General features: G+C 38.5%; 1 protein-coding gene across 3 annotated transcripts in view; it reads left to right on the top strand.

Moving 5' to 3' along the window:
- Positions 1 to 27,432, top strand: part of PARD3B (par-3 family cell polarity regulator beta) — a 1,047,303-nt gene that overhangs the window by 557,621 nt on the left and 462,250 nt on the right. For all 3 annotated transcript variants that reach the window (XM_059168302.1, XM_059168301.1, XM_059168303.1), the window contains exons 5-10: positions 3,301 to 3,389; positions 11,679 to 11,765; positions 17,640 to 17,765; positions 19,905 to 20,263; positions 23,628 to 23,767; positions 24,880 to 25,008. In XM_059168302.1, the coding sequence (XP_059024285.1) occupies positions 3,301 to 3,389; positions 11,679 to 11,765; positions 17,640 to 17,765; positions 19,905 to 20,263; positions 23,628 to 23,767; positions 24,880 to 25,008 (930 nt within the window). The remainder of the gene's footprint in view (positions 1 to 3,300; positions 3,390 to 11,678; positions 11,766 to 17,639; positions 17,766 to 19,904; positions 20,264 to 23,627; positions 23,768 to 24,879; positions 25,009 to 27,432) is intronic.

Below are 27,432 nucleotides of genomic sequence, written 5' to 3'. Positions count from 1 at the left end.
CAGAGAGGAAAAAATTGTAAATGCGGGCAAACGGAGGAGACAAAGAAAATTTTGAAGTTGCTCTAGATCCTCCTATTCTAGGCAGGGGATTGCATCTATTTTAACTTTATAGGAATTATAATAGTTTTATTAATACAATTAAGTGTAGAGCTTCCCAAACTTGACTTTTTAAGAGGCAAGTTGGGGGGCTTAAAATCACATCATTAATATTTCTCAAGTCTGAAGTTGAAGAAATATCATGTCTGTTCCATACCATTTGTTTATACCTCTTGTTCTTCATCATCAGATTATTTTTGCCCCTTTACTTCCCAACTAAAAAGTCAGATTTCACAGATTGTTCTCAAAGTTACTTAAATAAGCGATGGGAGAGGGGAATTCATTTTTAGATACATGTGATTTCGTGACTCTTCACCATGTAATTTAGAGAAGGAAAAGCCTAAGCACCCCTAAATTATTACTTGTCAGGTATTTTGTAATTTTCAGAAAAAGTGAATTTATGGACCCTGTCAAGAAAGAAGTTGCTGTTGTCTCTAAGTCTGAAAGCCCTGCACTGCTCCTGTATTGTTCAAGTCCATTTGGCTTTGGCTTCGTGTCCTTGCCCAAAGCCCTGAGCATCTGTTGCCTGCCCCATCTCTAGAGAATAGCAAAGAATTCTTAGAGAATAGCAAAGAATTATTGCAAAAATAGGAATGATTTTGGCAAGTGACACGCACTGCCCATTAGTTGGTAAACTCTAGTTTATCACAGCCCTTTTTGATAGCTGTGGTGAAGCAAAGACTTTTCAATGCTCCTTTTAAAATAGTGGAACTCTTGTCTTAGAGAAGTCTGTGAATGTGTGTGTTTGTTCCCTCTTACGTCTGAGGTTATTGACATGATTGCTATAAAGCTGTAGTCAGTTCAGAATTACCCTTAAGCAGAGTATCACGTTGCAATTGGCCTAATATTGCTTTCAAATTCTAATTGACATTTCCATATACTTAGAGCATTAAGTATGTTGTTGACATAAATAGAACCTTTACTTACCGTCTAACTGGAACTAGAAAAAAAGTTATTTTAACCTTGTAGAATGTTGATTTGAACCAGAAAAAAGTGTGCTCTTTTCTTATCTTCGTAAGCGATCAACAAGAAAATTCCACTGGAGTATGAAGCAAAGAGGCAAAAATAGTTAACATTTTATAACATTATCCCAGTTTTTTCTTTGACATTCTGAGAATGTATATCCATGAAGAATTACAGAACCAGTAAGAGGATTTATTTCAACCGATAGCCACTGTTAATTGTTCATGGATGTAAAACCTTTATATTGTTAGCATGCTAATACTCTCTAAGTTGATGTCCGATTCAGTGTGATTCTTACCAAAATCCGGCTGGCTTTTTTTTTCCCTTGCAGAACTTGATGTTATGATTCTAAAAATTGTACGAAAATGCAAGGGACTCAGAAGGGCGGAAACCAACTTGGAAAAGAACAGATGTGGGGAATTCTCACTTCTGGTTTCAAAACTCAGTACAAAACCAAGTATTCAAGACTGTAGTACTGGCCTAAGGATATATATGTAGATCAATGGAATACAGTTGAGGGTCCAGAGATGAGAGACGTGACTAGGGCTTTAAGACCCATGATTTTTTTTTTTTTTTTTCTCGCTGACCTCTTGAGATATTGACACCTCATGAGAGATTCTACCCCAGAACTGCCCATCTAATCCATTTCTAAATATTTGGTTCACAGAACCTCTGAGAGACAGTAGGGTTTTTTAATCCATTTAATTTGGGGGTAATTTATTACACGGGATGAGGAAACTAATACAATGCCATTCTTCTCATGCATTCATTAATATCCCCTAAATGAGCCCCAGGTGTTGGGTACTTGCGAGAGTACTAGACATGCCATGACCCTTCATGGCACTCCCTCTCGTGGTAAGAGAGTCGGGGAAGAAGGTGCAAATGTTCTGACATGTGCAGTAGTCACGAGTTCAAGCATTTTGTTAAATTATCTACCTAAGTATGTTTGTAAGCTGCCCAGCACAGTGTTTTCTCTGGAAGCATAGATCACAATAGTAGGTATGTTTGAAAGTTTTCAAAGATTTGGTGCCTTAAACTAAAATGTATTTTTTGAATTTCTAGATTTTCTTCACTTTCTTTATCCCACTGAAAGGGTGAAAAAAAAATTTTTAAAGAAGAAATCTAGTGTAGAACAAGTCCCTCACAAAACCCAGAACCCTTATGCGAAATGTTGCTACACTGTCTAAAAGTGAAATACGTCTTTTTAATCATTTCACACTGATAAACTTGAATTGTGGCTCCTTGCCTTGTTTTCTTCAGGATATTAGCCTAGTTCCTTTACACCCAACTTTTTAACTGATATATTGTCTTTTTTGTTGTTGTTGCAAGGATGCTTCCGGATCCATGAATGCTCTGTTTACAGGTGTGGTGGTTGACAGTGGGTCCTTTTCCGTGTGGTTTGTTGGCTCAGGGAAACCTGAGTCCATGAGTAACACGGTTTATGACTTTGCTTCTCAGGAATGATATATCTTCAGAATCCCTTTGTTCAAGTGCAGTTCCAAAGCTTAACAGAAATCTAACGCCTTACAAGTGAGATTCAAAATCAAGCTCGCTTTTTAGAATCCATTCCACGTAACATCCAACTCAACGTGGCCACTGTCCTGGAGCGCTTGCCTCCTCCGGCCCTCTTAGCTCTCTGTAGTGGAAGAGTGTTTACCATTTTAGGAATTAAATGGTTAATTTCAGTTTCCTTTTGCTGAAGATCATTCTCAGAATGAGAGTCTTGTGACAGAGTAAGAACTCCAGATTTCTTTTCCCGCCACAGTCCTATTACATTTCCGACAGAAGTGACCTTGCCAGGCAACTTTTTTTTCATGAATTTTTTTTCTTTATATTTTTAGTGTCACCAGGGGGTACAGGCAAGTACAGTACATTAAAGCTAATACATCACCACCTGTCAGTGGCACCTTCCCTTTGGTACCCACTCTCCTTGCTGATTTAAAACACTCCGTCCCAAAAGCTTATGGTTGAGTAGCAGGAAGCTAAATGATGTATTCCAAAGCTCTTAACATATTGCCTTGTGTAAATGGCCCATTTGAGTATTTCAGAAACCAAACAGGAGAGAAGAGAACATTGAAAGCACTGAAAAGATTAACACCTGTTTCCAGTCTTCAAAAAAATTGGAGCATGCTATATATATTGAGAGTAAAACCACTTGCTGTCTCATGTTGAAACATTTTATTCAAATTTTCAGTTCGACATGTGTAGCATCCACATGCTTATGGGTTTGTTTGACTACAGGATTCCACACAGAACTTAGAAGATGGAGAAGTTATGAATGGTGTACAGACCGAACCACTGACATCGCTGAAAACCAAGGATGCACTGAGGTATTCTCTTTATGTGAATAAGACTATTTTACTTATTACAGGATAATGTTTCTCTAACAGTTTGTAGTTTTTATTTTATAGAGAAGGTCAGGATAGGTAGTCGAGTGGAGTGAAACCTGTCCCAATTCTAAAATTAATTAGTCACTCTTTTATTTTCTTTTTTGATGGAAGAACTTCCTGACAAACATATATAAATGAGCCTCCAAGTCTTTCAACTCTTCAGCAACCTGGATTCCTTAATTGCTTTTTTCCTCTTTGAACAACAGTTTAAAGTGAATTTTCAGAGTTCGTTGTGGTTGAGTGCTCTACTTTGACATTAGCTCTTTGAATATTGTTCTGTATTCTGTTTTAACCATCTTGCAATATTTTACTCAATGTATATAAAATGAATCCAGTCAATCACCTAGGATTTTTCATGGTTTTAATGTAAGTAACTCATTATATGAAGTCATTTGCTCTCATTTTCTCCAGTACTTACTTTGTTCTGCACTAATTTCCAGTTCTGCCTTAGCTTACCACACAGGTTCCATTTCTAGTTTTGCTGCTTCCTAGTTCTATTAGTGTAGGCAAGTATTTCATGTCCCTTTGCCTTACTTTCTGGTATGTAAAACAGAAATAATGTTAAACCTTTCTTCAGAAGGTTCGTATGAAGATTAAATGAATCCATGTGTGTAGAACACTTCCAACAATGCCTGGGCCAGAGTGAGCCATGGGGGAAGTTGCTGTCCTTGGCCACCATTGTATTGTGTTCAAGATGACGGTGGTCGTGATGGTGATGGTCATGGTCATGGTGATGATACTACCACCACCACTACCACTCTTACCCATTATTTTTTGTAAGTTACTTTGAATTTTGTGCTAGGAAAGTAATTCCATGTTTAATGGATGGTTGGCTTCAGCACTCAGAGATGATGATTCTAAGGTTGATGGCCATTCATTCATTCATTCATTTACTCAACATACTCTTTTTTCATTCAGTCCAATTACTAACAGTGGCCAAGCATTTTGCATGGAACTAACTTTAAAAAAAAAAAAATGTGATCATCCTTTATCACACTGATTTACTGTGTGGGCTTCCCTCACACAATTTATAGCCACATGACATAGGTGCTCTATTTAGATTATATTATTTTGATGAATGAGATACACAATATTAAAAATTTGGTAGAGAAAATCTCTTGGGCCCTATCTTTTTAGAAGTTTGACAAGATTGTTTTTGGAGGTGGGCATAATGAATGTAATACTCTTCTGTTTGCCTTTAATTTCATTTTTTTCAGTGTTAGCTTTTTGAAAAGTTTGTAATCATCTTGGCTAAATGTTATGTGGATAGATGTCGTTGAGTGTGAACCATTGTTTGATTTATGGCAACATGAACTAATTAACTAAACTCTCTCCAGGTACAAAGAATTGAGAGGAATGGAGTATAGGAATTTTTAAAAATTCTTTAACTAAAATATATGTGTGTACATGCACAATTTCTGCAAGAGTTTTATCACCACATTTAATAGGCTGATGAATTGTAATTCAAAACAATTAAGTAACTTGTAGAGACCCAATCTCTATCCACTACTCTTGTCTCTAAAGCCTTCAATGCCAGTGTTATCTGTTATTTTTTGGTGTTTTATTTTATGCTAAGGAACTTCATGTGGTGAGCATCAGTTTGGAGAAATCAGTGAAATCAGGTTGAGGCCAAGTTCAGAAAGCAGAGTAAGTGCAGACTCCCAGCACCTGCAGGCTCTTGGGTATGGAGAGGATGAGAAGGATCTTAACAGGACGGCATGCACAGCTAGCAGCAGGAAGCTTGGAGATTACAATTCCAGGAAAAGACTTGGGTTCTAGCTGGCACAGGGTGATGAAGAAACAAAGGAAGAACAATTAGGAAGTCACTTAGAGCTGAGTTATTTGGTCATCATTCTCCTAGGGCAAGGAGGGCATGTTCTCCCACAGAGCTTGGCCCAAGAATAGAGCTTTGGGCTCACTTTGATGTAGGTGGCATAAAAGCTCAGCAGATTATTTCCATAGTCCATCTCAAAATATTTTGCACCTATTTCTATACTTTCAACCCCATAGTCGTTGCTTAAGCTTTTATTACCTCTCAGACTATTGTAGCAACCTACTGTCTCTTCTCTTGAATACCAGTCTCTTTATCCTAACTGATCTCCTGTATCACTCACACTGCTAGGTAAAAATTTCTTAAACCAGAGTATTCAACAAACCACTCCTACATTCCAGTTGAATTTTGTTAAATCCTCGGTTTCAACACTACCTATGTAACCTTAGACTAATTATTTAACCTCTTTAGTTTTTTTAATATGGAAAATGGGTATCATCACACAGATTATTGTGAAGATTAAATGAGATTTATCACAGGCATTTGTACTCAGCACAATACTAAATGAACAGATAAATATTAGTTGCTACTGCAGTTATGATTAGCACACGTACCGTGGTTTATTGTGACTGTCATTCTCCCATATAAGACTGAATCCTCCAAGGGATTCCTGACACATCATATAGGTCTTGGAACATACTTGTTCCAAGTATGCAAATTTATTCAGTGAATGGTTAAAACACATTGCTCCATAAATCATAAGCTTCCCTATTTGCTGCTTACCCAGCATTAACACAATTTTATTTAATGAAAAATAACCATAGGAGGGGGTTCTCCAAATAGTCTTAAAATATGCATCTCCTATGAAGCACTACTCAATTTACCTCGATCTTAAGATGATGAAGCAAGAGATTTCTATTGGGTGGTTTTTGTTTGGTTTGGTTTGGTTTGGTTTAACTACACTCTAAGCTTCCCTCCCCCCTTCCTTCCTTCCTTCCTTCCTTCTTGAAGGGGAGGCAAAGAGAGCGGGTTAGAGGAAGAGAGATAACCTTAAGCAGGCTCCACTCCCAGCATGGAGCCCCATGAGGGGCTTGGTCTCACAATCCTGAGATCATGACTTAAGCTGAAATTAACAGTTGGACGCTTCACTGAGCCACCCAGGTGCTGTAGAGCTTCTATTTCAACAGAAGCGATACATGCAAAAGACCTTCCCATCATCCCTAAGTTCAACTTCATTCCTGACCTCAACCTATTCCTTGACACATTTCCAAATTACCCTACTCCAGACTTACCTCTTCTCCCACACTTAAAACAACCATCAAGTTTTATTCTTTTTTGCCTCTGATATCCATTCATTGGACAAACTATTGGTAGAATCCATGTCAAAAAAAAAAAAAAAATCCCTTAAACCTTCCCCCAGGTATTCATGCTTTATTCCTGATGCTCAAGCCCTATTACCTCTCCAATTATTGCAATAATTTACTAATTCCTGTCTCGGGGACCAATCTCCATCTTGTCTTACTCTTTTCTAATCGATCCCACATATCACTGCCAGATAAATATTTCTAAACCACAGCATTTATCACCCTCCTCCTTAGTGCCAACACCTTTAATGACTCCATTTTCTACAAAACTAAATGCGCTTTTTTTTCCCCCCATGTGGATTTTGACGTATCACTCTGAGATTTGATCTCAAGCTGATGGTTCGACTTTCTCTTCTCAATACCTCCCTGTCTTTTCCTTCCTTTCTCCCTGCTCACTAGCCTCTCTCCCTAATATCACAGCCGGTCTGTGTGCTCACAGACCCTCCTGCTTCAGGGCCTCAGTGCAAACTGTGCTGTTTCCTCCCCATGCCCCACCATCCCCTCACCTAATTTTTCTGATTGGAGATCATTTGCCCGTCTCACTTCCATCTAAACTCCTCCTTCAGGAAGAGTTTCCTGATCCCAGCTTCCCTTCCTGATCCTGTACTAATTTCTTCTGAGCCTTACCAGGAAGTGCCTCTACTTTGAAACTCATGCAAAAGTAGTTTAAAACTCCTGCTCTGCAATACAGTAAATTCCGATGTGAATCTTGACTCTACCTTGTAGAAGTGGTGTGAGGTTTGGCAAATTATTTTACCTTTCTAGGCATCAGTTTATGAATCTGTAAAATGGGTCTGATATGTTTTACTTTATGTACTTCTGGTAAGAGTACATGGTCTATTGCTAGAAGGCCTTTAACACAGTGCATCCCAAAACAGTTTATAATTACTGAAAACATACTACGATTACTACTATCATTCCATGACTTTGTGTTATTCTCTATTACCTGTCTTATCCTGCCCCCCTAGACTGTGAAATCCTCAGATATTGGCCTCTATGTTTTCCTTATAGAACTACATCACTGAAACTACTCAATTAATGTACGTTGAATTCAGGTACATTGAATGAATCCCACCACCATCAACAGATTTTTTGTTAGGCTTTTACTTAGCATATTTGCATCAATAAGACCTCACGATCAGGCATTCTACTGGGAGGTCTCTCCGTGGTCCATCTCTCACACTGTTCTGTATGCGTATGACGAACTTGTGCATTAGTGCCTGGAGACCCCCAACCAAAACCTTCTATCCATTTTTATCCATCATCATCTTTGTGGCAGGAGTCTAATCATGAAGAAAACATGTTCCTCATGTTTTCTACAGTACTTGAGGATATTTTAAAAATCTCACCGAGGAAATCAGTTGAGAAAAAAGTGGGAAGTTTGAGATAATTTCCTTTTAATCCATAAACTCTTTCCCTCAAAAAATTCTAATAATCATCCTAATAGCTGATGGTTATTGAACCTCTTGTACACACCAGATACTATGTGTATGAGGTACATGTTATGTAGTCTAGTTGTTTTTAAACCAACAGTTCTATTAGGAATTTATCTTAATTTCCCCTTTGTCCAAATAAGGAAACTAATACTTCTGGTCTTTGTTTAAATGATTTACTCAGATACCTGACTCAAAGCCACCGCTAAGATACACTGCTAATTTTGTAACTTAATCTTGATTTTCTTCTGGAACAAGAGACACCCCCCACCCCCAGCTTGCCCTGAGTCCTCTGTCCCTTACCCTATGTGAGTAGCCTGTGACTTTAAACTGTGAGTTTAATCATCTCAATATTAAGAATGCTGTCCGTTTGCCTGTGGAAAGAATTGTACCTGCAGCGCTCTGCAGCTCTTGTCTTCTGTCCCTCAGACTTCTTGTGTTTCTTCTGGATGGAGCCAAATGAAGACCTTGGCCATGGAGTTCCTGCAGAGCAGCTGTTCAGGACAGGCTCACTTTGAACCTTTTATTCTGTACCTTCACCCCAAGTGTTGTCCTAAAATCTTAGATAGGTAGCAGCTGGTCCCAGGAATTATTTGAATCAGTGTTGTCAATTGGATCTTAGGATGTTTAGCTTGATCTAATGTTGGATCTAATGTTCTGTGACTGTCTGCTTTGGGTTTCATTCTCTAAAGTCAGCTGTCTCGATCTTTGTGACGCTTTCAGCTTTTTTTTGTGTACTTGAAGTATTTTCCCTTTATCCTGCATTTTACTTTTTTGTCTGTTTTTCACAAGTAGCTGCCAATCCCTTTTTCTTTCCACTGCCAGAATATTATCTCCACCTCATTCTCTAAATTTTCCATTCCCAGTCAGCCTCCAGAACATAAATTATTGTGTACATAACTTGCTCACTTGTTGCTGAAACTTACTCTGCACTTGGACTAAACAAATGGCATTGATAGTGTATTTGCACATCTTAGTAAAATCTCACTTTATGAGATAATTGTGTCTAGCCTACTTGCTGTGTTTATCTTTCATTAAAGGTATATATACAGAGATTTCTACAGAATTCCATCAGGTATATGGAACGCAAAAAGATCCCTCCCTTTTAAAATAAGTAAAAATATATGGTCTATGAGGCTTCCTTTTTCTAAAGCTTTTCTTTTCATCTTAAAATAATGGATAACATTTTATAAAGAGCATGGTAAAACACAACCTGTATAAAATTTGTAATATTTGTCTATATTAAGTAGATTTAATTACAATCTACAAAATCAACAATCCTTCATGCTTTTTTTCTGGGATAACATTTTTATGATAGTCATTTAGGATATGTCACATGTCTTTCTAGCCAAAGAATTGTGATTGCCATGTACATAGATAGAACAAGACTTTATTCTGAGGTCTCAAAAAAGAGAATCTTATGAAGTATAAATGAACCTTTAAATTGCATCCCCAAAGAATGGGTATAGTGTTTTAAAACAAGATTGATTGCTTTAACAAATTATAAGATTTACTTTATTAAGTGAATGTAAAAATAAAAGATTGATAGTTCCTAAAGAGTATGTGCTAGTATAATACATAGAATTTATTATGTTTTACAGGAAAGGTTTTGAGTTGGGTAAAGGAATATTTGCAAAAAAAGACAAAACAAAACAAAACAAAACAAAAAAACCCACAAACACAGAAACAAAAACATAAAGCCATCCTAAAAATTCTTATGCTGAAATCTTGAACCCTATTCTAAACACACATATTCTAAAAGCCTCTCTATAGTACATATGAGTGCTATCCCTCAGCTCGTGGACATTTAATACACTTATTGGGAAAGATTTGTGTTATGTTCTAAGTGTAAAACAAAGATACATTGTAAAGGTAGAGATAATTAAGTTTAATGATTAAACAAGATTTTCATCTTTGTTTTTAAAAGTCTTTAAAACAATACCATAACCCTAGAATGTTAATGCTCTGGGTTTAGTCTTTCTCAAATACCTACAAATGTGCTATAAATCTATTATTATGTAAAAATTACTGCTTTGCGGTCCATTAAGAGCTATGCAACTTTCTCTGCCCATCAGACAGTTTATATTTAGGATGTATAGTACATACATACATGTAGTATTTCATATATTATATATACACACTTATATATTTATATATATATTCATTTAATATCTGTATTTTCACAGAGAAAGTATCAAGAAGAATCTATTTTATCCCATGATATTATCACTCTAAGATTTGTTTTATTTCTAACTTTTACCCCAGGCCTTTGATATAACCTGCTTGACTGAACAAGTTTTAAATATATCAGCAATATCTGAGCAAAACTCATTTGAAATTTATTATCAGATTTGAAATTCTATCATACTCCACAAATGTTATAAACTGACATGCTCTTTTTTATAGTTCTTAATGATAATAAGTTTGCAATGAAAACACATTAAAAATAAGCCTAGTCCACTGATGGGAATATATTTAATGTATTTATTTTAGATGGCTGATAATTCAGGGAGTGCTACATGTAGAGTGAATTTATCAGGCATTTTGCTTTCTTATGCTGTTCTCAACTTTCCTGCAAGGAGCCAAAATTTCACCGTTTTCAACTTGGAACAGAAAAGCATTTGTAGCAGCTGTAGCTCTTAATTTGACATCTAGTTTCAGGTCATTTTCATGTAAATAGGAAACAATAGAGACCTGCTTACAATTTCCATAACAGGGATGCTTGCTTCAACTTTATCATTTTTCCTCTGGCAATTTTATTTTCTCTCTGTGGGATTAAAGGAGCCAATAATTGTTCATGGTTATTATTTTTCATCTTTATAAAAACTTGTTAGTTCCACTCTTTATTACTCAAAGTTTCCCAATATCTTGTGTATTTCAGTCATACACACTATCCATTAATGTTTCTAGCTCATCCTTTCCTTAATCTGGAGTAGGTTAGGCAGGTCAGGCTTTCTATTTCTTTCTGTAATACATTTTCTCCAGGCTTTACAACTTCCTTTTCTACCTCTAAAGAAAAATAGGAGGTGAAAATTTAGAATTGTTCCATTGACTACAACTCATGCCTTATTGAAAGGCGAGTCTGAGCTCTGATTTATAATGCTCCGAACATGCCCATATGTGTTACTAACTGGGGCTTCACTATTGTAAAATGTAATTTTGTGCTTTTTCTAATAAATATATTTTTTATTTCAATTTTTCTGTTCTGGGAGGGAAAACTACTTTATGCTCAAGCATAGATAAGCTTTAGTTCCCCATATTTTATCATCTGCACAATATTTGTCAAGTGTGTCTCAATGGGGAGAGATTTCATTTTTGTGTATATCCTTTTAAATATGTTGATTTATGCGGGTTAAATTAAGTAGAAAGTTATTTTGTGGGTCATCATTTCCATTTGTTTCCCTTCTACAGAAAAAAAAAAAATAAGAAATCAGTCTTTTAAACATTTTATTTCCTGGATCTTGTGAACATACCAGCAAATCATGTACTCAATTGACTTCTATCTTTGCCATTGAATTTACAGTAGTTGATATAATCTTAGGTGGTTTTTTTTTTTCTTTTTTAAATGTGCTGCATTCTTTTTTTCTTCTTTATTTTTTTCCTTTTTTTTTTTTTTTTTAAAGTTGAGACTCATCTGTGCTCTTACTTGTTTCTGCCCCAGCGATATGACAAGAACAGTGGAGATTTCGGGGGAAGGAGGCCCCTTGGGAATACACGTGGTGCCCTTCTTTTCATCTCTGAGTGGAAGGTAAGATGTTTTCTTTACATCAGAAGCTCAAGCTAATGAAAAACTTGACTTCAGCTCATTTTCCCAAACATGATTCAGAAGAGGATTAAATGTGTATCTCTGTTATTCAGACAGACACCTCAATATATACTTCTGTTGGCCACTTAAGTGTTAGAAACAGTCATTTACTTCTAAGATACAGTCTAAAAGCAACAGTATAAATTGCCATTTCCACATTTGCACTTAATTATGCAGTATTTTCTTTTTTTAAACAAATATTAATTTATCCATTTATTGGAAAGAGAGAGAGAACAGGCATGAGGAGGGCAAGTGGGAGAAGTAGAAGAAAGAAATAGAGTCCCCATTGAGTGTGGAGCCAGACATAGGCTTAGATCTCACAACCCTGAGATCGTGAGCTGAGCCAAAATCAAGAGCTGGATGTTCAACTGGCTGAGCCACCCAGGCGCCCCTGAAGTATTTTCTTAAAGTGTTCTTGTCAGTGACATGTAGTAAACACAATCCTTAAGAAGGTTTTAACATACTGTTAGACAAATATTACAACTGAATTTTTTAATGTTCCAAAATACACTTCAAAAAGTGAAGGTGGTCATCCAAATTGATATTTCCTGATTCTGTTCAGGTATATGGAACTTAGGATAATAAATATTCTAGCACTGTAAGTAGCTATATCAGAAGCTATATATTTTCATGATTTTAACTATAATGGTATATACTATTGTGCTTTTTTTGTCTAAAATAAAATGTAATCAATTAAAAACAGTATACTGCCTCCTTTTGAAATTTTAAATACATTTAATTGCTAAATCCACAGTGGCGGGCGCCTGGGTGGCTCAGTGGGTTAAGCCGCTGCCTTCGGCTCAGGTCATGATCTCAGGGTCCTGGGATCGAGTCCCGCATCGGGCTCTCTGCTCAGCAGGGAGCCTGCTTCCTTCTCTCTCTCTCTGCCTGCCTCTCAATGTACTTGTAATTTCTCTCTGTCAGATAAATAAATAAAATCTTTAAAAAAAAAAAAAAAATAAAAAAATAAAAAAATAAATCCACAGTGGCAAATGGTAATTTAGATGTCAGCGTTTCTCGAAATTCACGTCCACCTAAATGGATATAAAAGCTGTTTTACTGTTGAAAATTGAAGTGTGTGCCTGAGAGTTAATATTAGTACTATTACAACAACTTTATAAAACTAGTATTAGATATTGTGTCACTGTTCTATAAGATGAGTACCTTTAGCACTAGGTTGATATTGACAAGAGCTATCTTAAAAGAAAGGGCTTTCCTTTACTTTCCTACAAGTAAAAAGCAATGATATGATTTTAATTAATATGCAGAATTTATTTTTCTTCTATTAAATGCATCACTGAAAATTTCAAGCAGAATGCCTTATTTTAGCTTAAGAGAGCAAAGTCCAAGAAAGACCATTAATTTTTTCTGCAAGGTCATACGAAATCCAGATCCAATCCCCCTTACTCCATTGCTCTTTCTAGAGCAAAAATTTCCCAAAGGTTATATAGTATTGATTTGCTGGTTCAGAATATTTATTCAATTCAGTCGGCCACATAGCAGGAAGAGCAGATTTAGTCATGATATTTTGGTTGGCATCATTTTCAGCAGGTAGCCATCTGCTACCTGTAATTGCAAAGTCATCACCTTTTTTTTTTGCAAATAACATCTGATGCCAACCAAGCTCTTGCTGGAATGAATGTTCTCTAAAAAGAAATGAACTGAAAAGCCAGCAGCTCTTATTGTTTCATTTCCTGTATGTGTTAATAAGCGTGTTTATAAATGTTACGGGTTATGGCACAGGACAAGCTGAGGTGGTTTTTGATAGACAGGAAGAGTATTTACCCAGTTGTCATGAGAAATTCTAATGGCTTTTGGCAGAAGTGTGCTGATAGAGCTTTGCGAAATACCAGAGCGGTTAAATTACCAGGCCCTTTAGTTTAATGAAGCCGGAATAGAACACAAGATCATCCCAATTTCCAAAACATGAAGAAATGGACAAGGTGACAGTCACCATACTTCATTTTCAATAGTTCAGAAAACAAGTTGACCCTGTAAACCAGAAATCACCTTCTCTTACATCAGATGAGGGAAATACACTAAAATGTATTGATTTCTTCCCTTTTCCTTCCTGGTTCTGACTTCTAGCATAAGCCTTGAAGAATAGAAAAACGTTACACTTGGATTCAGAACAATTGGATTTGAATCTCAGTGTTCTCTTTTATAACTTGGAACAAGTACCCTAAACTTGCCTCTTGTGAATACCTACTTTACATCAAGGTTGTAGGGATTAAATGAGATTAAAAATGTGAAAACTCCTTGTAAAGCACACAACACATGAATGTGTTAATTATCAGTATTATTAATATTTCGGCTAAAACAAAAAAGCCTGGTTCAGAAGTGAACTTTTACAAGTTCATGGTTAACTGTTCAGTAACTTGATGAAATAGTTGTATAATTTTTTTTTTGCTCTCCATTAGTATTATAGAAAGGAAATTTAATTAAAAAACATAAAAATAATATGGAAGTGGAGACATGAGCCAATAAAAGTTAAGAAGTAATGAGTACAGGCTGAAACAGCACACTTAACTCAACCCATGTGTTTAGATGCAACTGAGTGTAGAGCGTGTCAGACAAGTGTCTGACTTCATAACGCCATATGGTTTCAGTGTGTGAGCTCGGGGGCTGGGGGTTGGTGAGTTAAGGTCATAGTGGTAGACTTAGTTCTTAATTTCCTTCCATTGATTGGTTTGTGTCATTATTTTAAATGAGAATTTACATTTAATTCTTGACTGAGACTACTGTAATTGACTTTGCCTCCAATTTCTAGATATATGTGTGTGTAAATATATATATTTCAGAAAAATACTGCCACACCTGTTGTTGAATAGGAACTGTAATCTCCGTTAGAACACCCTGAGTACAATATTGTGGCTACTGTACCAGATAAGGCTTCAGCAGCTTCATTAGGCACGACAGCATCAGCTGTTAAATGCCACCTGTATGGAGGCCCCTTGGCGTGTACAGTGAGAATCAAAACAAATATACAAAAACCCGAGTTCCTACAAGTAAAAAGCAATTTTACTTCATTGACTTAAAAAAAAAAAAATAAGGTACTTTTGTTTTAGAATGAAATCTAATTGTTTTTCTATTGCATAATATACCTTCGTTTCCTGGTAAAGACAGCTAAATATGACAGAGAAGGAGGAAGGAATGGGAGAGAAATGACGTGTAATGTAAGGAGAGGCGATGTTTAGATAAAAATGCGAAGCCGGTAGAATGGTCAAGGCCCGTGATGCCGTGGGGAGAACAGAAGGGGGCAAGGAGTGCTTAGGTTAGTGTCTACATGATTATTAGAAGAAAAAGAAGTAATGACCACCCCTCTTATTCTGTAGGGCAGTGGGTTTCAGCCTCCTCTATCACTGCTCATTAATGCAAATTAACTGGTTCCTCTGAGCCTATAATTCCTCAACAGCATTAATCTTTAACTCCTGAGAGCCTTGGTCCCCGAGGAGACCATGACCACAGCCCACCAGTTTGGGGAAGAGAGCAAAATGAGAGATTCTTTTCTGAGCCTTCTCATACTGGTCTGGATGAAATTGAACTGGAGGGAATCTGTCCCTTCTATGGAATAGAGAAGGCAGGCGTAGTTTGTTGCCAGGGACCAAACTAATAAAATCAGTCAGTTTTACATTTTACCAAAATTACCTCTGACACATGGGTTTTACAGTTGAGCTTATTCTGTCAATAAATTTTTCATGGAAAGTTAGGTTATTTAGATCAGTGAGGTTCACATAGCATACTCCAGCTGTAATATGCCAGCAAAATTGCAACCCAGTGGCCTGAAAGAATTAATTCATCTCCCAAAATGTGAAATTAAATCCTAGGGAGTAACATTACATGACTGATGATGTACTGAATTAAATTAAAGGAAGACTTGAATGCTTGTTAAAAAAATATCGCTTACATAAACTAGTTTATAACCACATGTGAGCCTCCTAATGGATCATGTTATTGTGAATCCACCATAACAAAAAAATCCAAAATGTGAACTATATGAGTGTTGTTTAATTTAAGAAAGAAACACTGTTTCATTCTATTTCTTTTTCTTTTTCTTCCCCTTCTTTTGCATGTCAAATAGCTCAATTTTTAATATTATATTATGAGATTAAGGTAGGATTAGGATCTCAAAAATATTAATTTGAATCTCAGATCCTTTATCAAATAGTAGCTTTGGCCCTTTTTCTCTTCCACACAGAGTATGTTCAATTTACTAATTTCTTCCAGGAAAGACAGCAGAACACCGCCCCCACCCCCCACATGCCTCTGACCCTGAGCCTTCCTTACCACAGGGGGCGTGACTCACTCTCCCCTGCATCAGTGCACTGTACCCGTGGGGGCAGAGACCTGAAGACCACGACCGGTGCCCCTCTTCTTACCATCTTCAATGATAGGAGCTCATGAAGTGAATGGGGGGGGCCCTGGAGGCAGAGCCCCTACTGGGTGGCTGTTCCAAACAGGAAGATAGTTTTCTTCTCTACTCTCCTTAGAGACTGTCCGCTCTCCATGGCTTATTCCTCCATAAGATGTTCTCATATTGGATGGGAGATTTAATGCAAATGGGCTGTGCGATCACATAGGAGGCCCGTATGCAAAGAAGAAAGACAAAGCAGAAAACTAGGAGAATGAGGGACAAGGAGGCGGTTCTCTCTCCCATGCCCAGCAGAGTCCTCTTGGAGGACGCATCTGCCTTATTCTGGGGACACAGTGAGGACCCTAACATGCCACAAGAGGAAGGGAAATCTCTCATCTGAGAACTAGCTAAAATACGTAAAAGTTGGATTTCTTAAAGTTTTTGGTGTCGATACTACTGAAATGCCACAGAATCCCGTGCACACACCAGGCATTTCGTTATTGCTATAGTCTTTCTCCTTCCTTTTTTCTCAACTCCTCCGTTCCTGACTGTCAGCGGCCGCCGGGCTGTCCTCTCTGAATTCTGAGTCTTACTGGTTGAAATTGCAGACGAGTCTTCCCAGCGCCCCCCACCCCTGCCACTGCCATCACGTCTCTGTCTCCCTCAGAAGCCGAGAGTGTTGGGTGTGCTGCTCCTGTGGGATTAGATGAAGTCCAGCAACTGGTGTTCAAGGCCTCTCTGTGCGGCTCTGGCCTCCCCAGCCAGTGCGAGCTCCCCACACAAGCCCGCGGGGTTCAGCCTGCCCCCCACTCCGTGTCTGTTCTGTCTCCCCTCCCGTCCAAATCCTACTCACTCCTCAGATCCAGCTTACGTCTCACACTCTCCCCCGATCTCCCATTCCTCCGTCCTGAGCGCTGGAAGGGCCCCGCATGGACTTGATTCAGGGGCACCCACGGAATGGGATCAAACTGCCTTTTAACCTGAGCAATATGATCTGTGCGTAAATATTCGCTTCTTAAAAATGCAGATACTAGAGCAGGTAGCGTGACGGCAAAAACTCTGGTGACTGTCTCGTCCTCTTCCGTCATTAAGCTTCAAGTTGTCTCGGCACCACTCGCCCCTGTTACAGTCAGCCTGACGCGCTTCTCCGAACCGGATGCCCCTGTGTCCCCAGCTCCATTGAGCTGCAGTGGCCGTTTCTAAAATACCGCAGGCGTGGCCGTGGAGGCCTGGCTCTGTGTGCTCTGGGTCGGTGTTTACATCTGTCTGTCTCAAAGGCCTTTTTTTCTTTCAGTGGATTTGTTTTTTAGCTCAGGATTTGAACAACAAACAGTTGCCTGACTCTAAAGCATAATTTCTTTCATAAATAGAAACCAATACTCAGTTCTGAATAGTTGTGAGTGGAGAAAAAATCAGCATATTATTATCCAGTAATTCTATTTCAACCTCCATTTTGCCTTTAGGATTCTAGGACTCTTCATCCGCGGCATTGAAGAAAATAGCAGGTCCAAACGGGAGGGACTATTTCATGAAAATGAATGTATTGTAAAAATCAACAGCGTGGACCTCGTAGACAAAACCTTTGCTCAGTAAGCATTTTTTTTTCCATTGTTTCATTTACTGTATTGGTTGCTGGCATACATACAATCATTATTACACTCTTGATGAAAAAAATTGTTGGTAGACTTTTCCGGTCAGTCCCCTCTGAATGACTCCTGAACATCCATTCCCAAAGGCATGTTATGCGTTATGGAAGGTGGCCTGCACTTGTCCCTGGCGGCCCCAAGAACAGGAGGCTGCAGAATGCAACAAGCCTCCCTGCCTGGTTGTCTGTTTGGATCATCCTTGGATGAGTTTGTTTTGCTCGGGATTCGGGTCACTTAGGCTGGTCTTTAACGGCTCTTTTCACAGACTGTTAGTTCAGCTTATTAATTAACTAGCTCTGTGTCAGCAGTCTTCCGTCACCTAAATGGCCGTGAGAGATGTCTGTGAAAACTCACTGAGAAATAGTAACAAATGAAAAAAAATTAAAATATTCTCCCTGAAGTAATCATTTTCCTGCATGTGCGAATGTTATGGGACTAGGTTCTTAGAGCTAAGACTAGCGTGTGCAGCAGTCACATTTTTTTTTTTAAACATATGTTGGCATTGCAGTGGGGCTCTGGAACAAGGGAATAAATACTAATTACTGCTCCTTAGTAATGACCACACATAATTCCTATTTATTGGGAATAAATACTAATTACTCCTCCTTAGTAATGACCACCAGCTTCTCTTGTTTCTGACCAAAACAATGCATCATATATATTCTTTGTAACCATTCTCTGTCAATATTTGTATGTTTGGTTATTGGGGGGTGGATTGAGGGGGAGGGTGAATGGTTGTGGGTGAGAAGGGCTGTGGGCACTGACTGCTTAAGTATGGAAAGAAATAAAAATGGAAAAAATCTATTTCTTCAAATCACAATACCACAGTACTTTGTACAAGGACTTGATAGGTTTGTGAGGTGAAAACTGAGGCTCATAAAAATTCAGTATAAAGGTAATGTGGAGTAGAAGCTGACTCCCAGGCAGGGAACTGACCAGAGGAGTTGGGCTACTTCTGTGGGATCTTCTTCTCTTCCCGTAAGTACTTTATTCAGTAAGGTTAGGGGTTGGGGGGAGGGACGTATTAGATAACAGTTGGAATTATGATTTGTTATTATTTGATGTGGCTGCCACTGACAGAGACCTGAAATAAAGGCACCTTGAACAAGATTAATATTTCCCCCACCAGGGACAAGGAAGTGTGGAGGTGGCAGTCCCAATTTGGTGTGGCAGTTCTGCAAGCATCAGCCAATGGGGCCTGTCCCTTCTTTCTGCTGCGCCATCTTTACTTAGTTGTGTCTCGGTTACCAGATAGCTGCTGGGGTTCTGAGTTTGGCGAAATGGGAGAAGAAAGCCCTTTCTGGCTCCCAGCTTTCCTGGAACCATTCTGTGTAAATCTCATCGGGAAGAAAGGCTGGGAAAAGTAGTTGTTTTACATAGTCATGAGGCATAAGGATGAAGGGGAGAAACGGTAGTAGGGAATCTGAGGAAAAGCACCAAGTACTAAGACAAAAAAGGAAAAAATACAAGTACTCTGTGATAGACTAACAGGGAGGGTACATACTGGATTGATAATTCACTATGACACTGGGCACAGACACTGCATTAAATATCTCCATGAGAAAATGTTTGTGTCAGAATCGAAGTTCTGGAACACAACCCTTTTTAGAGCGGACCTGTACTTCAGAACAGAGCCCTAAAAGGAACTGGTGTTCTGATCAATACTACAAGAAAAATTTTTCCTTCTAAAAATAAAGTTTGCTTTTATATTTACTTAGGAATGCCTTTTGGATGGATTTTCAGATTTAGAAATACTTAAAAACCCTGGGTCCTTGGACGAGTTATCTAATCACTCTGAGTCTCTGCCTCCTTGTTTTGCCAAATAAGAGTGAATTGTACATACTTAAGACGAAATGAGAAGATTGAGGAAGTTGTTAAAAAGATTCAAGGGGAGAATTGATGCATGTGTCAGGGCGCCTGGTGGACAAGTCCTAAGTGGTAATCCGTATTTCCTGGGCAGTCATCCTGGTGGTTAACAGTAAGGGTTGCTCCGATGCCGCCCCCCCGTGGCCATGACAGGGGGTGCAGTCGGTGGCATGCTAGAATGGAGTATTGTTACATATTTACTAACTGTCTTTGAAGGGCTCAAGATGTCTTCCGTCAGGCGATGAAATCGCCCAGTGTGCGCCTCCACGTGCTTCCACCTCAAAACCGTGAACAGTATGAAAAATCAGTCATTGGATCACTTAACATTTTTGGTAACAATGATGGCGTTTTGAGAACCAAGCCACAGCCTCCTGTCCATGGAATAGCGGGAATAAAAACCGTAACTCTCACAGGAACAGGGGGTCCTGAAGAGGATGCTTTGACCTCTCTGCAACAAAGCAAGAGCCCCCGGGTACCAAGACTGGGTAGAAAGCCATCCTCTCCCTCACTGTCCCCTCTCATGGGGTTTGGCAGCAAGAAGAATGCAAAGAAAATTAAGATTGACCTAAAGAAAGGTAATTATTAAATTATGCTTAATAGCATTCTATTATTGTAACGTGTAAAATTGGTTAAGAGAAATGCATTAAGGCTAATTTCGTTAATTCTCCCTTCATTTAATTGTATCAAAGAATAGATTTAAGTAGGTAACTTAAATCTCTTGAAATTGTACCACTTTCTTATTCTTCTGGAGAGTATAGATTATTTGAAACAAACAAACAAAAAATAATGGTAAAGACATGTTGGAAAATGGAAAGAACCATTGCGACCTGGGGAGAAAGAGTACTAAAGAAGCACTGAAATTCTTTTGGATCCTATTTTGAGTAAGATTAGTGAGTTCTGTAGCACCCTTTAGGTCAAGTCTAAAAAGTGCATATATGTTTCGGGCTCTCTGAGTCACTTTTATGCCAGCAAAACATTTAGTCCTCAAAAAGTAAACATGTGATAATTATAATTGATAATTATTATATATAATTATATAATTGAAATTTCGCTAATTCAACATTGCAAACAGTTTTTCAAAACATACTTAATTTCATGAGGGCACCTGGGTGGCTCAGTGGGTTAAAGCCTCTGCCTTAAGCTCAGGTCATGGTCTCAGGGTCCTGGGATCGAACCCCGCATCGAGCTCTCTGCTCAGCAGGGAGCCTGCTTCCCTTCCTCTCTCTGCCTGCCTCTCTGCCTACTTGTGATCTCTGTCCGTCAAATAAATAAATAAAATCTTTAAAAAACAAACAAACAAAAACATACTTAATTTTGAAAGCGTATATAACCTTGTCTTCATCTTTTCCAGTTTTCTATGCATTTCAGACCCAGATCAATGAGACTAGAACATGTGTATGCATGCATGTCTCCAATATTATATATACACAAGCCTTCCTGTACTTCTGTGCTTTTGTTTGTTTGTAACCTCCTCATCATCCCTACCCTCACTGCAAACCTTTTGCAATCCGATGTGATTTTCAAGACTTGATTCAAAAGAAACCAAAAGCTCAAATTTTTGTCTGAATTACTATAGAATTTAATGATTACAAGGTAGTTTTAAAATACTTATTATAAAAAAGAAATAACATGTACCTTTAATTAGAGTATAGTGGTTATTCTGAAAGATCCTCTGGTCAGAGTTTTGTCCCCTTTAAGAATTCTGTACTGAGAAGAAACTGTATTGACTAGGAGGAACAAATTCATCAGTGTGCTTAGCAATTAGGCTTAAAAAAAAAAAAAGCTATTTATTTATTTGAGAGCGTGAGTGAGCATGTGCATGTTCTTGCATGAGTGGGGAGGGGTAGAGGGAGGGAGAGAAGAGAATCTATAAGCAGACTCCTCACTGAGCAAAGACCCTGGTGCAGGGCTCTATCCCAGGACTCCTGAGGTCATGACTTGAGCTCACTTAACCAACTGAACCACACAGGCACCCCTAGGCTTTTTATATAACTGTATCAGTTATGTTTTTGTACAAATTATCCAACTACGTATAAGACATGGGGTTGGGTGCTTTGAGGATAAATAAATCAGACACAAAAGATAACCTTAAGAATCCATCAGAGGGGCACCTGGGTGGCTCAGTGGGTTAAAGCCTCTGCCTTTGGCTCATGTCATGATCCCAGAGTCCTGGGATTGAGCCCCGAATCGTGCTCTCTGCTCAGCACGGAGCCTGCTTCCTCCTCTCTCTCTGCCTGAGTCTTTGCCTACTCGTGATTTCTGCCTGTCAAATAAATAAATAAAATCTTGGAAAAAAAAAAAAAAGAATCCATCAGAAAAATCTTGCCATTTGCAATGACGTGGGTGAAACTAGAGGTTATTATGCTGAGTGAAGTAAGTCAATCAGAGAAAGATAATTATCATATGATCTCTCTGATATGAGAAATTTGAGAGGCAAAGTGGGGGATTATGGTAGGTAGGAAGGGAAAAAAATAAAAACCAAGATGGGATCAGGAGGGATCCAAACCCTAAAAGACTCTTAATCTCATGAAACAAACTGAGGGTGACTAGGGGGTGGGGTGTGGGGGTAGGGAGAGGGTGGTTGGGTTATGGACACTGGGGAGGGTATGTGCTATGTGAGTGGTGGGAAATGTATAAGCCTGATGATTCACAGACCTGTACCCCTGGGGCAAATAATACATTATATATTAATAAAAATAATTTTCAAAAAAGAATCCATCAGAAAGCCTTGAATGCAAAAATAAAGAATATGCAATCATAGTTGTACTTTGGGAAGAGTAATCTGACAGCAAAACGGTACACTGAAGGAGAGATCAAAGAACAAAGGATCATTGCATCTGCCTAATTGGAATATGTATGCCATGCCTGCTGACCGGATATAGGAGAAGAGAGAGAGGAATTGCAAGTAGTTTGTTCAATGGAGATACCATTACTAAAAATTAGAATTTTTAGTAGATAAATATACGTAAAAAGACCAGGATCTGAATTGGAGCAGGAGATTCATAGTGAAGTTTGGAATGCTGGTGAAAATGTGTGCGTGGTCCTGTCAAGCGAGCCAACACCAGAGAGATTAGGGTCAACGAGATTCAGATGTCCTCCATGGGGGGCTGATAGTTGGAGCTGGGAGCTGGCCAAGGCATAGAATCTGGAGAACAAACTGTTCTAGGGCAGATCCTTGAATATCTTTGTTCGTGTGGGAGGATAGTGGGTAGGAGACAGTGGTAGGCATGATGTGATCAGAGAGTTAGGAAAATAATCAGAAATTACAGACATGAAAACTAAAGAGGGGGCCATTAATTTCAAAAGAACACTTGGTGAGAAGGGTCAAAGCTCGAGAGAGGGACAGATCAGAAGAGGGAAAATTAGTGGATGTGGTCATGAGTAGGTCATTGGTGGTGGAAGACTGAAGAGGTAAGATTGCAATAAGGATTCTTTAGGGCAGAGATGTTCAGAGGAAGTGAAAACCACCTACTGGGAGAGAAAGAGATTGAGATGCAAGAGAATGGGACAGCAAGAGTGAGGGAGGGAGCACGGGGATGCAGCCTAGAAGGAATCTGGGAATCGAGGCCCAGGTGGGGGGAGGCGCAGGTTGACTACCTGAGTGAACGCCTGACAAAACTCATGTCAGATCGCCTTTGGCTGCTCATGCTTTACCGAGAAATTGATCTCCTGAGTTTATGGATAACATGTGCCACTTCTTCTGGGGCCTCCATAAACGAAAGTGTTACACATCTGCATTGGACCCTAAAATTCACTTTGAAACCATCAGGGCCTGTCAGGAACGATAATCTGTATTTGCAATCAGAACAACTGAAGTGAATTTAAAATATTTGCTGGAATGTAAACATTTTACTTATTCTACATTAGTCTAAATTAGGTAGATTTTTCTGCAGGTTTCTACTTAAGGTGACCATGCGTTTTCCTGGTCTTACATACTAGGCCCTGAAGGACTCGGTTTCACTGTGGTTACCAGAGACTCTTCCATACATGGGCCTGGTCCCATTTTTGTAAAAAACATTTTACCAAAGGGAGCAGCAATAAAAGATGGCCGCCTACAATCAGGGGACAGAATTTTGGAGGTAAGAATTGGAATTAATATTTTCAATAAAATATGTTTAAATAAATATGTTACTATTTATGTTTTTACATGATATATTGAAAATTATCACTTGTAGAAAAGATAAGGACTTTAGTTATTTAAAAAAACTAGTTAATGGGAAGTCTGACTTCTAAGTTCCCTGTAAGGTCAGTGATACAGCACATGTAACACCTCAAACTTTTCCCTGTCTTCTCTGTCTTACTTCCACCTCTTAGGATTCCTGGGGAATTTGGATCAAATCCACAAATTTGTCATAAATGCAGTGAGGGCTAAGAATTTCTGAGTCATAGCCAAACTCTGGTAACAATTTCTTTAAACTTCTCCTAGGGATGGGCTGCCTGTCTCAGGTTGATCCATACCTAAAAAGAAGGATCTGGAACTACCCAAAGCAAGAGGCTTTTCCTCCATGTATTTTTGTTTGGTAGCATTTTCTTCTTGGCTAAATATATATTGTCAACTTACCTTTCAAGAAATCTTTCTCATTGAAACTGGCTGGTTCTATTTAACTTTCTCATGGCACGGAAGCAAAACTACAGATTTTCATATCGTTCTAGATTATGAAAGAAGATATATCAAATGACTAATATAGCTCCAAATTCTAATTTCTAATAATCTATGATATCCGGGAGACTATAATTTTCTAGAAATGGACAACACTGTTTAATTATAACAAAAGACTTCCCTGCCAAAGGAATTTGCCATGTGATCATGATCCATTTTTTTTTTGCCTTTTTTTTTTTTTTTGTATTAGGCAGAAAATGATGCTAATTTAGCATCTGAAATCCACTTCTTTCCTATTTAAGGAATTATTTTCTGCTGTCAGTTTGATGTCCCCCTCATAAGAATGTGATATCCTAGGAGAAACTGATTATACTAACTGCTGTCTATCTGAAAGGATCTAGCACCATAATAATGATGGTCAGTGTCATACTGGTACTTTGAACATGGTTGGTTTGGGTCCCTGTGTTCAGTTTTCATCCTTTCAGAGCTTTATTGATTGTAGGAGCCCATTTTCTACTTACCTTCAGAAACCATCTAGCATAGAAGGAGGTGGAGAGTGTTGTAACCTGTTCATATGATGGCATCCATTAGGTAAATGGCAGAGATGTCACTGGGCGAACACAGGAAGAGCTTGTGGCCATGCTGAGGAGCACCAAGCAAGGAGAGACAGCATCGCTGGTCATCGCCCGTCAAGAAGGGACTTTTCTTCCCCGAGAGCTGGTAATGTTCACGTCACAGTCTCACTGAATCTTTAATGCAGAGTTTAATATACCCAGTGAATTCGTAGGAGCTGAGAGATGAGCTCTAAGCCACAGGTTTTGTTTGTAACAAGAACTGAATCACACGAAGAGTTTTTTTGAGTGGGGGGGTGTTCCCATTTGGGGGTGTCATGGCTTTACAATCTTAATGCAGTGATTTGGACATACACCAACAGTGCTTCTGAGATACAAATTCAAAACCCTTTTAAGGAAGCAATTTAACAGTATTCAACTAAGTAAAATATACTTTGAATGTTGGACTATATGTTAGCTTTATGCAAAACATAGTCAGCAAAAATGGTCATGCGCCACCTTAATGCAGTTTGCAGTCTAAAAGGAAATAAAATACAACCAAGTCTTCAAAATGGTGATGAGGGTGATGAACAGGAACAGCAGGGTGTACTAGGAATATGTTACAAGGGAATTTAACCTAGTCTGAGGGCCAGGACGGGTGGTACCCTGAGGAAGAGAGTTTCAAAAGTCTTGTGAAAATGTATGTTCTTCGACCTACTAACTATACTTCTAGTCATCTGTCCTAAACTGATCATCAAAGATGTGGAAATAACTCATGTACACTGATATTTTTTTTCCTCACGTCCCATTTATTGTAGTGATCTATCGGGTGCTGTACAACCATAAGGTATTGGTTAGATAACTAGATAGCTCTCCAGTGATATATAATAGTGATTTAAAATGGTCTTGGTGATGAACTGATAATAACATGAGAAAACGTGCATAGCACATTAAGGAAAAAAAGTAGTATATAAAATGATATGTGCAGCATGATCATATCACATTAAAATATCTTAAAAACAAAAACAAAAACAAAGAACCAGCAGGAGATACACCCAGAATATTGGAATTATGAGACATTCTAATTTTTTCATTTTAAAAACAATGAACACCTATTATTTTATTATTGATGTGTATTTAAGAAGGCTATAGAAAAATGTGAAGAACCTATATGGCTAATAACAAAAATGGAATAGATGTGGTAAAAAGGATTATTAATTATCCCTTTTAGAAAACTTTATTTCTTTTCAATCTATCTATCTACATATGGGGAATAAGGTGCGTTCCCAGAATTAGATCATCAGAACCAGTGAGAGTGGGGCGCCTGGCTGGCTCAGTGGGTTGAAGCCTCAGGTCATGATCCCAGGGTCCTGAGATCGAGCCCCTCATGAGGCTCTCTGCTCAGCAGGGAGCCTGCTTCCGCTGCTCTCTCTCTCTCTCTCTGCCTGCCTCTCTGCCTACTTGTGATCTTTGCCTGTCAAAAAAAAAAAAAAAAAAAAAAAACCAGTGAGAGTTAGTTGAGAAAACTGACTGTAGTTAACTTGAAAAAGAGAAAGTTTAGGACACATTTTTATTGCTATCAAATAGGTAAAGGGTTTTTGCATAGATTAAAAAAGTAGACTTAATACGTTACTTCAGGTAGTTTCTTCATTAGCATAGTTATGTATTAATCTGACTAATATTATTACATGATGTCCACTAAGTTGGAGGTTCTGGGGATACAAAAATAATTAAGACTCATATCCTGTCCTCCTTGAGCTGGTAAGAGAACAAATATTTGGAAGTGATAATGTTATAAGTTACAATAGTTTCTAACTGTTGGAGCTGTCCAAGAAGAAAACAGGCAACTTAGAATATTAGAACAGAGCTGGCCTCACTATCTGTTAGAGGTGCTCTAGAAAAAATTCTCCCATTGATAAGGTGATAAGGCCAGATAAATTCTTAGGTATCTACTCTAAGCCTAGTATTCTGTTATCTATGCTTATATTCATGTTTGAATATGCAACCTTCCTGAAACACCTCTCTCATTTATTAATGCTCCTTAGTACTGACAGAACGACCCTCTTCCCGTGCGTTTCCATTCCTTTCCTCTCGTTCCCATCATCTTGTCCATTTTAACCCTTGCCCTATTGAAAGCTCTGGGAAGATCTGCAACAAAACAGGGAAGGGAAGAAGATTGGGTGGTGTGAGGTACACGTCTAGATACTAGACGCCCCACCTGCTTCTCTCTGCTTGACTCCTCCATTGCCAGCCATTTTGGAAGGCAGAATCTTGAATCTCCGTTTCATTTCCTCACTTAGCTCCTTACTTATCCTTAAAAGAAATGCTGCAGAAACTTAGAGTCCATTTTCCTAAAATGCAGACGGAATTTTCTTTCAATCCTTTGTTTATCCAAAGACCTTGGTCTTTCTCTACAAGGGTCACAGTGAGAAGAAACAATTAGAAAGAGGCAGCATGTGCCTATAACAGGAAGGCCTTCACTTCTTGTCAAACTGTTTGGTTGCTGGTGATAAAAGTCTTCGAAAATTTTGGTGGGACTAATGTGCGTGTGTCAGGGATTGGAGAACAAGGAAAGAAATTTTCACTGTGTACT

Source organism: Mustela lutreola, chromosome 3 (assembly GCF_030435805.1).
Source record: "Mustela lutreola isolate mMusLut2 chromosome 3, mMusLut2.pri, whole genome shotgun sequence".
Classification (NCBI taxonomy): Eukaryota; Metazoa; Chordata; class Mammalia; order Carnivora; family Mustelidae; genus Mustela; species Mustela lutreola.
Note: the sequence above shows the minus strand (reverse complement) of the source record. Positions and strands in the feature narration are given on the sequence as shown.